We start from the raw sequence: 13,814 nt of genomic DNA, 5'->3' as shown, positions 1-13,814 counted from the left end.
AATTCATTCTGCTGAAAGCACAGCTGTTTGCACTGAAACTACCATGTACTACTGTAATGTATTTATCACTGCAAACTACATACTAAAATGAGCCTATAGAATCATGTGTGTGCAGGAGAGAACCTTCATTTTGACTTTATGAATAAAATGGTTGACTGAAAAAGAAAAATCCGTGAATAATTAAGCTATTAGATCATTTAAAAAGGAGAAACTCGCACACAAGAGCTACAGAAGAGTCATTTATTACTCCATTAGAAGAAATACAAAGATGGCAGAGAAACTGTGATCACATTAGTCCTCTGAAAATAGAAAGAATGCTGCTCTCACCGGGAAAACCCCTATGTGGAGATGAATGGTGACCGTAGAGACAAGGGGAAACACCAGGTAACTTTCCGGGAGATATCCAGCATGTTTTAATTCCTAGACTCACACATTAAGGCTCGATTTGCTACAGCAGGGCTCTAGGAAACACGAGACACGAGACACTAAAGGAGTTTTCCTCAGATTAACAACCTCAGCGCTTCAACAACTGTGCGCTCAATGTCATCTCTCTCATTCTCTATCTATGAAGATCCTCTGTGGTTGCATCACACTTCTCCTAGCAACCGTGGCTGACGTAATCTACTGAAAAGGTTCCGACTGCACTAATAGCCACATTCAGGATGTAACAATTGAGTGCTTCTAGTGGACACGTCACCAGGTAAATAAGACTGTTTCTCTGGTACTGACATTGAATACCCAGCAAGCAGGCATGACGCAATAAGTCAATTGATGGTTGTACTTTTACAAACGGTACAGAAATGAGTTTATATGCTATTTTTTGTTGTTGCCACAATCCACCTACCAGCACATCAAAATATCACTTAACATGTCACATCTTGTTTGTTTAATCCAAACAGAAAACCAATTGTAAAAACCACAAATCAAGTTTTTCTGTTTACATTTCGAGGTGCTGGAAGTTATTTAGTTTTAAAGAGCTGGTCCAGGTGTTTTCTCCAGCGTCAAGTATTTATGTCTCCTGGTTGTTGCTACATTTTTAATGGACACCAAGGTGTATTGGTCTTCCCCAAATCTGCCAAGTGTATTTTTATAACATCAAACTACTGCTTTACATTTAGGCTGTTTGGCTCTTGGCAGAGAATGACTTTTGTTGCCTGTACTCTAAACTAAATATAGTACGCTTTATGGCCCGGAGTTATTTTCTATATCTAAAATAAGTTGTTGAGGTTTTGAGAGTTGCTAACCCTGGGAACCCTCCTCGGTCTCTAGTATTGCTGATTCTTTTCAGTCCATCTCTGGGGGATTCGTACGAAGTGTGAAGTGAGCAGAGGCTGAGAGAGAAAAGAAGCATATTGTTACTCGTGTATCTGCCCTGAGCACCACACACACCAGACAACAACTAGCCAGCCAGTAACAAACTCTGGGTGACATGACAGGCCACTAAGCAAAACCATATCTCATAAATACATTCCTTCAGAGGATACAGTTTTCACTAATAAAGCGTTTGATATAAGACACATTCAAGTACTTCCATTTATTTCAAGGATATTTAATTCAAAGAACAATGAGAGCGGCAGTTAAACTGAGCTCTAGGGGTGGTGCTTCTTGTTTGTAGTGTGTGTGTGTGTGTGTGTGTGTGTGTGTGTGTGTGTGTGTGTGTGTGTGTGTGTGTGTGTGTGTGTGTGTGTGTGTGTGTGTGTGCGCGGCCCAGAGGGTGTCTTGTGTTCTGGAAAAGTCCAGTCCTTGGATGCGTGCGAGTCTACACTTGGTTGAGGAAGTGCGCGCGGCCGTTGTCCTCCATGCGACGGGTGAGGATCTCGCAGCCGGTCTCCGTCACCAACAGGGTGTGTTCGAACTGAGCAGAGCGCTTCCCGTCTCGGGTTACTGCCGTCCAGCCGTCGGGCCACGTCTCGTCTTGCCAGCCACCTGAGACATGACACACATTTAGCTTACACAGCATCAATTAAACAAAGCTGTGGAAGCCAACACTTGGAGCCTGACTCACTGCATAGCTGGCTCTGCTCAATTACACATTAAACCTCTTGGTGTGGAAACACTATTGGATCCTTTGAAATACTAGCCCAAGTATTAACAACCAAATGTACTTAAAAGTATTACAATTTGTTTGTCAATTTTAAATAGTTCCAACTGTGATAATACCAATAATATATTTTCAGTTAGTTTTCATCATCAATATCTTTACTATAACTTAGAAACCTCTATATATTGTAATATACACATTTTCACTTATTAGTTAAATATTGTAGAATAATGTGCACATTTCTACTCATTTTCCTATGATCATATAATTATCTTTATTCCATTTCAACTCATGGCTAATTTTTACTCTACCTTCTTGTGATTATATAAATATATTTGATTTTAATAAAAAAGAATTCTAAAATGGAGCAAGAAAACAGTATAACTAAAGTATTGTGATTATAAGAAATGCAGATTAGTCTGTTTTACCAACTAACTTGCCATGAGACTGTTATATGTCTCCTAAACAATGTGAAGAATGAAAGGTTCGTTTCACCACCATTCTAAAGACAAATAGACCGTATACAACCTTATAATGTATGTGTGAAATGCATTGTGACAAAGCTGAAATCATTTCCCTTGCTTATGAAAGCCTACATATAGCGGGTTTTCTGGAGGACAGCGTGTTTATGTTTACTCTTTATTCTTCAATATTTGTCTCCAATAATTGCTACAATTGAGCACATTGTGATGTTACAATTATCATACTTGTTCACATTACTCAAACAAAGGCAGTACCACTCACCTTCACATATCATGGGTTCAATGGTGAACACGTGGCCAGGCTTCATAACTCCCACTGCTTTGTTTTCTGGGAAACATTGAATAAATAAATCATTCTTTTGTACGAGAGCAAGCAACAACAAAAACACCTTCATACATTTAAGACATGTACCATGGCAGGTGTGTGACTACTCACTGGCATAATGTGGCACATTGGGAGCAGTGTGGAAAAGTCTATGGATGCCGTGGCCGCAGTAGCTGCGCACCACAGAGAAGCCGTTAGCTTGAGCGTGCTTCTGTATGATGTTCCCTAATTCTCTGTAGCGGATACCAGGCTTCACTGTGAAAAAAGGTTAGCATGAGGGTTATCGGTAGGGATGCAAACAACCCCAAAAACATTTAGATTATTGATTCATCAGCAGATTTCTAATTGTTTGGTATATAAAATGTCGGAAAATTGTCCAGCTGTCAGAGCTGCAACAAGTGTTGACTATTCCTGTAGCCTAACAAAATGTAACTGTAGTTAAAACAATTCTGAGGCTGACAATTAACAAAAAAAAATAATCTTGTAATGAGTGTACCAATTGTAAAAACAACATTTATGATGACCAATAACTTTGACTTGAATTTGTTCAATGTAAACTTAATACAAGTTGGTATTAAAAGTTAACTGTGGCCCTTGGAGACAGGTCCCAAACAGTTAAATACCGTTTCAAAGTTCAGAAATAACTTTAAATCTCAACTTCTTCTGGAATATCAGCGCTCTCTTGTGGACAAACTATGTAAGGGCGACACCTTTTAGAAATGTACAGTTCTGAACCGCAATTCTTGATATTTGACATATATGCTGATACCGACATCTTATTATACTCCACACAGACTGCACGACTATACAAATGCAGTAAGGTGGAGCAGTATTCTCTGTGCACACATGGGTTAAAAAATAAGAAAGCTGGAATTCTTACCGGAGTCGATGGCTTGCATAAGGCATTCATACGTGGTCTGCACCAGTTTCTTCGCTTCTTCCTCCACCTCGCCCACATAGAAGGTTTCATTGAGGTCACCCATGGCAAAACCGTTGTGGTAGACGGTGATGTCCACTGGTATAGAATGAGCGCCATTGTGTTACAAGACAAACTTGGATTCCATTATGTTTGACACAAACAAAGTCACTGTCATGAATAACTGAGATGTAATGGTATGAATGGGTGACCATGTTCATTTTTAAGGCATCGACCAATGAAGACGGTATTTTTTCAGGCCGACCCTGAAGTTAGTTAAGTGTTGCCTCGACAGATATATTGGGATCTTTCTATTGGATCGTTAAGCTAAAGGCCTTCTAATATTTGGCCATTGATGTTAGTTATTTAAGTTTATTTACTATTACGATATAATAAAAGCTTCAGACATTAACAAGGGGGGTATATATGAACATATTTTATGTTAATAGAACAAAAGCTTGTGTTAACCAGAGACGTCATTTCAGGCATCTAAGCAAAACACATACAAAAACACGTGTGTCTGCGAGACGAGCCTTACGGCTGCTGTTTCTGCCTGCTCGGTAACCTGTTTGGGATTGCCCTGCAGCTGTGTGTGATTATGTAAATGACTGTGTGGTTGCCCCAACATCATTGGCTGTCATCTCTGGTCCACTTCCGAGGACACTGATTGGAGCACGCCGGGCCCGACGTTCTCCAATCCCTGTGCTAAGCTAGGGCTGAACGATTAATCGATTTTAAATCGAAATCTGAAATGATGCGATTATCAAATCGCAAAAACCTGCGATTTTTTTTAACATTTGTTCTTCTTGTGTGTCAGTCCTCCACACCAATCAGAAGTGCTGTGCTCCACACGTACCAGCCATTGTTAATCAATCAGAAGTGGCCCATGATAGAAGGTGATAGACAGATTGATCCAATCACCTGCCAAGTGCTTTTGAAAGTGCCTGCCCTTTCCAAATGGCTTCCAAGGGAGCTTTCCTAGATGGTTTGGTGAAACAAACCATCTGAGTCAGGTTAGTAATGCTCCATCACATGGTTACATCTAAAAGGCTGAATCTTAACTGAAGCTTGACTTTAAAGCAACCCAACGGAAGTTTCATGTAAGTGTAGTTCTTTCACGCGTAGCTCGGGCTGTGAGGGGTGACTAGAGACAGGAGTATATTTATACGACCTTCCTAGCCGAGTTATGGCCGCATTTTACAATAAACTTCCATTGGTCACTTAAAAATAAATATCGCAATTCGAATCGCAATCGCAATATTTGTCAGAAATCTGCAATTAGATTTTTTTTCCCAAAATCGTGCAGCCCTCCAAGCCCAGCGCACACCTGCTGGAGAGGACTACAAAGCTGGGGACAATCATCACACTGGAGGCTCTCGCTATTTGCTCTTCATTCTGGGGGTAACTGGTGTGGACCGTGTTACGTGATTAGATGGGCTTAGATTAGTTTAGTATTGTTTGACTGTTGTCCTAGCTGTGTTTCCTTACAGCCTTCCTTTGCTAGTGTACCACTTTTACAGTGAGGTTTTGTTTCCTTCTTTATTAGTGTGTGAATATTTAGTTTCCCGGTATGCGTTTAGACTCACTTTTTAGAGTCCTCCCTTAGTTTGGTTTGCCCCTTAAAACTTGCGCCCTTGTGGCCTCTGTTGTTTGATATTTAAACCAGTGTTTGTGGCAATTTGTGTGTTTGGGCTGCTGGCCCGCCATTTTGTTCACCAGTTGTGCAATAAAACAGCTTATAACGTTTTACCAATCCCATTGTGGTTGTGTTGCTTCCCGTTGATTCCCCTAGCGCAGAAGGGAACGTAATAACGAGGTAATCCGAAGTGGTAACATTCCTGGTTTCAGGACTCATTCCTGCACCACTCGATTCCCTACAGCAGATTATAGTTAGCATGTTTACAGGAAACAGACAAGAGTACCAGCAGCACACTACTTTTGAGATGAGGAACAGGAAGTGGTTAAATGCTAACTCATTTCCAGATTGTAGGACTCGTTCCGGCATTATTCTATTTGCAAGGCCAAATTACTGATGAAAATTGAATTGCTAGAGGACAAACTGGGACTCTTCCCAATGAAATATAGAGCAGAGGATCTGACAAGCACATCCCCACTGCTAAAGGTTGATGAAACAATTTGTCTTGTCGGCGCATGCAGCGAGAGATGAGTTGTTGGCCAGCGCTCCATCAGACACTCTGAGGGGGGTGGCGGATGGAAGACATCGCCTTCGCAGAAATATTCATAAAGAGGCTAAAATTGGCCAAACTCCCGCTGTTACCGTTTCAAGATGCTGGTACAACCATTTGTCAAGGCAGAGGAATCGGTTCCCCCCCCACTCTCTTTAATAAAACATTTCCCTTCATCATAACTTAGTTGTACCGTTTATAGGACATGGTTTCTTATACAAAATGTTACAAAAGTAAGAAAATGTGGGCATTTAAAAACTTAAGGAAAGATTAGTGTTTGTTTGGTAGAGATCTTTCATATAAAGATGTTCAGGGTGGTCAAGAAACTCGTTATTTTAAGTCCAACATCAGTTATTTTTTGTTAATTCTAACAGATTCCTGATAGCGAAGCAATCATGAGGAAACAGCTGTCGGTTACATTATTGGCATACCGTTGAGGATATCTCCGTCTTGTAAGGGTCTCCTGTCCGGGATTCCATGGCAGATGACTTCATTGACAGATGTGCAGGAGGATTTAGGGAAGTTGTAGTAGTTTGAGAGGGGAGGGGTAGCAGTTCCTCGCTATGCAGGCCTGAAAAGACAAGGCATGTTAGTTACAGATATAGAAAGACAAGAAAACGTTTGGGTAAGATAAGTGTGTCTGTATACCAGATGTACAGCATGGTCGATTTCTTCTGTAGTAACCCCCACTTTCACCAACAAGGCAGAGATGTCCAGAACTTCTCGTGCAAGCTGAAAATAACATAGTTAAATTAAACAAAAAACTAACAATGCACACCATGGCAACATCATGAGAACAGTAAAGTGTTACCTTGCTCACTACCCTCATGCCTTCAATGTCCTCAGGACAAAGGGACTTGATCTGTGACGTCCCTTTCAGAGACTGCTCGGACTCAGATATCCCTGAGGAAAGGAAACAAGGACAGACAGTCAGGTATTTTGAAATATTGCAAACACAGGTTTATGATACACGTTTTGTTCAGCATGATAATATCCATATATTAACGGAATTTCATGTAAATGCAATCCGCAGAAGTAAAAATGATGCTATAAACTAACTAGTTCATGGTCGCACGGCTGCACATCACCACCGCTAAGATAAAAGCGGCTAACGTTTGGTGTGATGACGTTTAGTAGTCTCATTTGGAAAAAATGTAGCAACCCCCATTTCCCAATGGGGGTTTTATTGACATATTTGACCAGAAGCGGTAATATGTAGGGATGCACGATATTGGATAATAATAATCGATTATTATTCACCACGGCTGCCGAATAATCGATTTTGATCGTGGTCAGTTTCTGGCAACCCTACTTCAAAGTGACCATATTTATTTCCAAAATAAAGTTCTTGCCTTTTTCAAAAGCCTCGTCGATAGGTAAAAGCCCCGGTGCCTTTGCAGCTGGCTTTGGATTCGCCGCTAGTTTAGCAGCGCAGGCGTCTTCGTACGCTTTTAACACACCATCGTAGCCATGGCGATGTTTCAGGTGACTAATCAGGTTGGAAGTATTATAGCTCGTTGCCTTCTCCCTCCTCGTGGAACTTCTGCATTTGTAATACAAATAGCAAGCGAACTATCTAACTCTGAAACTTTGAAATAGTCCCATACTACAGACGACATGTTTTTTTACTGTCCTGGCTTCACGTCACAGCCAGGCATGAGAAGGTAGCGCTGGATTTGTGAAAAACTCCCCTCTTCCTAAACCACTAATACCACAGTACTGGCAAAACGGGAGGAGACGAGTGAAAAACAAGCGCCCCTCATCCCAATCCACTCACACCGCAGTATTTTTTTCTTTTTTTTTACCCAAAAAATATATTATCGGGGCTATTAATACTTTTATCGGGTTTATCGGGATGACGTCATAATTCCTATTATCGGGCTGATAAGATAATTATCGTGCACCACTAGTAATATGCTTACTCATTTTCAGATTTTAAGACTTATTCCTAAACCACTCTAGGACCTTGCTGCTGTAATTCAATCATCTTTCAAAAGTAGAAGCAACTTGGACCATCAGAGCCAGATTTTTTGTAATCTAGGGTTCCCCATTGAAAGTCAGTCAGGGAGTTGATCATCCCTGTTCCTCCCCGCAGGGAGAGAGGTCGCAGCCAGCTTTAAGTCAGAGGGCCGGTTAACTGAGAGAGGTGCTGTAAGGACACGACTGGAGATGCTAGCACCAGGGAGCGGTCCTAGAAGGGGATCCTCCCATACCGAGTATGTCACTTATGTGCCAAGATTATGAAAAAGAAAAAAGGAACTAATAGTCATATTGATTAACATTTTAAAACCCTAACATTGATTTAGTTTTAAAATCCTAAGTAAAAAAAAAAAACGATACTTCTCTGAAACATTTGAAAATGCCATAGGAGATATGAAACCACTTGCAAGGTAATAAATAGTATAATTAAGAAGAAAATAAATAACAACAGAAATGAATTTAAGAAATTCCAAATCGCAGGAAAAACCCCAACAGATGTTGCAAATAGCTTTAATGAGTTCTTTACTGAAATTGGCCCCAATCTGGCGAGTACAATCAGTCCAACTTCATGTAAAGTTGATGATTCCCTGAAAAATTGCAACCAACAGAGTGTGTTCTTGAACCCAATAACAGAAAAAATAATTGCTTGATATTGTCAATACTCAACACAGTAAACAGTCCATGGATTATTTAGGACTTAGTATGAATATTGTTAAACAAGTTGCACCAAACATTGTAGCCCCCCTAGTAAATATATGCAATAAATCGTTCCAACAAGGTATTTTCCCCAATGAAATGAAAATCGAGAAGGTGATTCCGGTTTTCAAATCTGGTGATAAATCAAGTCTTAATAACTATAGACCCTTTTCTTTACTACCACAATTTTCAAAAATCTTGGAAAAACTCTTCAACAACCGTCTGGAGTCATTCCTCAGCAAATTTAATATACTATGGCCAATATGGATTTCAGAAAAATCACTCTACTTTTTCAGCAGTAACTTAACTGGTTGAAGAAATTACCAACACCATTGAGAAAAAAATGATTACAGCTGGTATATTCCAGGGATGCAAACACAGGTATGGTGAAAAAAGAGAGAACTATTCGAAGCAGAAAAAAAACAGCGTAATATACCATCTGACAAAGGCCTGTGCTATAATGCTTCAATTAACTGGCTATTCTTTATAATATACTCAGATCAATAGGAGACAGAGATGTTAAGTTAGAAATCAAGGGTTTTTATTATTATTTACAGGTAGATATTATCAAGGGTGTAACTTTGGTCCTCCGCAATGAAACATATATATTATCATTATATATAATGAGTGTGCAAACTTATCTAGTATCCTATCCATATGAACCTGTTTATTTGTGGGGGGATCTCACCTCCTCCAGGGGGGTCCGGGGGCATGCCCCCCCAGGAAGATTTTCTTTAAATTGAAGTTAAATGCATCAATCTGGTGCACTTTGTTTGAGGGCAAAATTAAGAGATTTATGGATACAGCTCTCAACACTCAAAACAGAACTGTATAATGCTTCAATTAACTGGATATTCTTTATAATATACTCAGATCAAGAGGAGACAGAGATGTTTTTATTATTATTTACAGGTAGATATTATATACTTTTGACTTTAAGGGCTTCAGTTTTTCTTCTTCTTCTCTCGTTGCGAAAGTGTTTCTACTGCTTTACGTCTGCTTTACGCAACCGACTGGTGCTGCTGCGTCATGACGTCACTGATGTGCAACAACATGTGACACCTCTGTTTGTCTTCTGTTGGTCGCTTGTTAGCAGACCCTTCACGCGATAGAGCGAACAGGTACAGGAGGCGTAGATCGAGGGATCATTGTCCACTCGTCGTGCTCGCGGATGGATACAAAAATATACTTTGGCAGCCGTTAATAGGCTATGCGGACCGCCCACGTAAAGTCTATGTTTTGAAGTGAGAAGTTGTCCGTCAGTCCGTGAGTCAAAACGAAAACTCTTCGGTTCTCCGCAAATTACACAAGTCACCCAAATCAGCGTTAAAAAAGCGGGAGGCGCCGAAAAGCGACTCATTTGCTTCACTGATATTCATTGACCTTAAAAAGGCTTTTGATACTGTGAACCATACTATACTGCTACACAAATTAGAGCATTATGGCATAAGGGGTCAAGCAAAAAGAATGGGTTAAGAGTTATCTGATAAATAGGCTATAATATGTGGATATAGACGAGGTGAAATCAAACAAGCTTCCTATAACATGTGGAGTCCCACAAGGATCAATTTTAGGTCCAAAACTGTTTCTGATTTATATTAATGACATTATCAACACCTCTGACCTGTTCAAATTCATTTTATTTGCCGATGATACCACCATTCCTTGCTCTCATCATAATCTTGGCGATCTTGTTAAAATTGTGAATACGGAATTAGAATACTATGTAACTGGTTTGCAGTTAATAAATTATCCCTTAATGTGGCCAAAACAAATGACATGTTATTCAATACAAAGTCTGAGAGTAGAAATGACTGCATTATACGGATTTGCAATACCGAGATTGAAAAAGTTGGTGCATGTACATTTTTAGGACTGCTTGTTGACGAAAAACTCAACTGGAAGCACCATATCAATTATGTACAAACTAAACTGTCAAAGACAATAGGTATTTTGTATCATACTAAGAACATTCTCGAGGAACAAATACTCACTACTTTATAACAGTCTATTTCTCCCTTACCTTTACTACTGCTCCGAAATATGGGGAAAGTCAAACTCAACAAATCTACAAAAAATAACATCCCAAAAAAAAGCATTACGAATAGTCTGTGGTGTTAGTAAATATGAACATACAACTCCCATATTTAAGACTCAATCTATTAAAATGTGTTAAAACAGTACTGATTATGCACAACATTGTCCATAACTAAATGCTTAATAACATTCAAAAGCAGTTCCAAACCACAGTCAGGAAATACCCAACTAGGCATCCTAACTGGTTGTGTAGCAAACCCTGTAGAACAACCATCAAATCACACAGCTTATCCATAATCGGGAGTTAGAACGTGGAATGGACTTCACCCAGACCTAAGGATCACTTGTCATCAACAATTCAAAACTGAATTAAAAAAAAAGTATATTTGCAGATTACTAACAAATATTGGGTATTCCCTAAATCAATTTTTTTTTTTAGAAATAACAACTATTTTTTTTAGAAATAACAACTTTCAGTTTGTTTGTTTATTTATTTAATATTGTTTACATTACTTTTTATTTATTTTTTCCTTCTTATTTATTTTCATTGTTATGCGGTTGAATTATTATTTCAGCCTGGAAATTGCCTTGTAATATTTGTATTGGTGTATATGAGTTAGGGGTGTTGAAAATAATCGTTTCTACGATGCATTGCGATGCGGACGATTCGGTCTCGACGCAGTGACGGAAGATAATCGGTTATAGAATAGTAACGTTGCTTCCTGATTTTCTGGCCGCGGCTTTACTATAAAAAAAATTTCTGTCACTTTAATATCAAATCGGTCGGTGACGCAGAGATCAGGGAACAGACGTGACAGCGGCACCAAACACGGAGCAGTCTGCTTTATCCACCAACACAACACCACCAGTCCAGAACCAAAAGCAGAAGGACCCGCTCTGAATCACTCCGTGTCGCTGCGGCACAGGGATTTATGTTTTTCAAAGATAATCGCGTTACAATCATGTCAGGTTTTTGGTGGATTTAATTAAGTCTTGGATTGCAAAGTATGAATGTCCTCTAGCAATTTGCAGACGATATATACGTGTGTAAAGTTTGTGAAGGCAGGAGGAAAAAAGCTTCCGCGATCACCGTCTCCTCCGTTCCTCCATGCCCCGCCCCCTCCCTGAAAATAATGAGTGACAGGCTGATAGTGACCCGATAGAAACTTTGTTATTCACTTAATCACTGAGATTTAATGAAGCTAATTTAATCTCATACATTCATGGGATTTATGTAACAGTAAAACAGAGAATGTAAGTGTGCACCCACATGCAGTATTTTTGTTTGTATATGCTGTTGTAAATACTCCTGTTGTCTGCTGTGTTCAGACTCAAGTCCTGTGTGTGATCCTCATTCAGGACATTCAGTGTCCTTTTTTTAACAGAAGACCGTTGCTAGAAGCTGCAGCTAGACTGCAGAAGCATTAGCTTTTTGTTTTTGAGGATGGAACAACTTCACACACGGAGGCTAGACCTATACAATTCATTTATTTTGGTTTATAAATTAATGTCAAGACATTTATGTTATTGATTTCTGAAGCACTTTCTAAATAATAAAAAGAGAGTTCATATGTATTTACTGCATGTATGCATTGATGAAAAATAAGCCATGTGCAGTAATATAGAAAATTGAGGATGCAACGCATTGGTATGAATCGTGATATCGAACCGAAGACAGGATAATCGTAATCGAATCGTGAGACCAGTGAAGATGCACAGCCCTAATATGAGTGCATTTGTGTACTTATACACCTGAACATACAGTATGGTGCTTATGTATATTCTGTGTATGTGTGAACATAATATGAATGTAAAAAAAAGTCACTTGAAAATAAGTGTCCACAATGTTTATGCATATATTAGTATATGCATATATTATTATAATTTATTTACCAAGTACATGTCCAAGTATTTTCGTTTTTAAAAAAAATAGTCAACTGCTATTGACATGTGCAGAAAAGAAAAAGAAAAAAGAAAATATATATATATATATATATATATATATATGCATTTATTTATTTTTTCCCTTGTTTTTCTTTATTTCTTTGTACTCCTTAATTTCTATACGTTTTTGACGCAATAATGCCAATGTTATATGATTCACGGGAGGGCTACTTCCCATAAGCTATGCTTCAGCCCTCCCGCTTCTACTAATTTTGTTTATCTTTGTGTGTATGAATTATACTTTATTTATTTTTTGGATGAATTAGTAGAATAAATAAAAAAAGATTTCCGACAAAAAAATCAAACTTGAAAACGGGAATTTGAAATATGTTCTGTTTGTTAATATCTGCATACATACCACCCATTCAGGCTGCCAACTACTTCTCAAAATTGCCAGGAAAAGTAAAGCTTTGCCTTTTAGTTTGATTTAGTGTCACAGCTGTGGAACTCTTTGCTTTGAGATTGCTCTTGGCATACAACATTGTCTTTTAAATCCCTCATCTAAAATCATCTCTAACTTAAGGCCTTTGTTATGCTCTATACATCGAAACATTCTTCTGTTATTGCATATTCTAACCAATATAAAGGCTTCTTGCAACGCTTCAGTACTGTTCCCTTTAAAGACACTCACATTGAGAAGGACAGAAGCACAGGTGTCAGTACAGTCAGCAGCACTTTACTACCTGCATTTTCACTATAATTTAAACACAATATTTGTTTAACTGAAAAGCATAGCGGACAGTATATAAAGGAACTGGAGTAATCAACAATTCACTGATGTATAATTTATCAACTCAAGATGATTGCTGGTTGAACAGTTGCCTAGCAACAACAGGTTTGTGTAGCAGTCAAAGACAGTGCTCTTCTTGACCTGCAGCGCTGACTTGAGTGCAGCGATCAATTAGACTTACTCACGCTTTGATACAGCCGCTCAGAAAACAGGAAAGCCATCAGAGACCCAAGAGTGAATGTTATAACGTCTTTATAATGGTAGGGTCCATTTCCTTATATGTTCATTAGATTACAAGTAATAAAGGTAAATTATATAAAATATTAACAGTTCTAGTATAGCTTTCAGCTCACCAACAGCACCATGTTTAAAAAACATTAGCCTGAAACAATTGTGGTTTGGTCCCTGAGTAGGCATCCCAGGAGAATGAGAGGAGACTGTAACCATGACTACCTGAGTGTGGATCTATGCAGTCAG

General features: G+C 38.9%; 1 protein-coding gene across 1 annotated transcript in view; it reads right to left on the bottom strand.

The window, feature by feature from the left end:
• Positions 1 to 226: 226 nt before the first annotated feature.
• Positions 227 to 13,814, bottom strand: part of metap1 (methionyl aminopeptidase 1) — an 18,887-nt gene continuing 5,299 nt past the window's right edge. The window contains 8 exon segments of the mRNA XM_034111086.2: positions 227 to 1,926; positions 2,786 to 2,851; positions 2,960 to 3,103; positions 3,729 to 3,863; positions 6,382 to 6,484; positions 6,486 to 6,521; positions 6,599 to 6,682; positions 6,762 to 6,853. Of these exon segments, the coding sequence (XP_033966977.1) occupies positions 1,760 to 1,926; positions 2,786 to 2,851; positions 2,960 to 3,103; positions 3,729 to 3,863; positions 6,382 to 6,484; positions 6,486 to 6,521; positions 6,599 to 6,682; positions 6,762 to 6,853 (827 nt within the window). The 3' untranslated portion in view covers positions 227 to 1,759.

This window comes from Pseudochaenichthys georgianus, chromosome 22 (genome assembly GCF_902827115.2).
Source record: "Pseudochaenichthys georgianus chromosome 22, fPseGeo1.2, whole genome shotgun sequence".
NCBI lineage: Eukaryota > Metazoa > Chordata > Actinopteri > Perciformes > Channichthyidae > Pseudochaenichthys > Pseudochaenichthys georgianus.
This window is presented reverse-complemented; position numbering and strand designations above follow the sequence as displayed.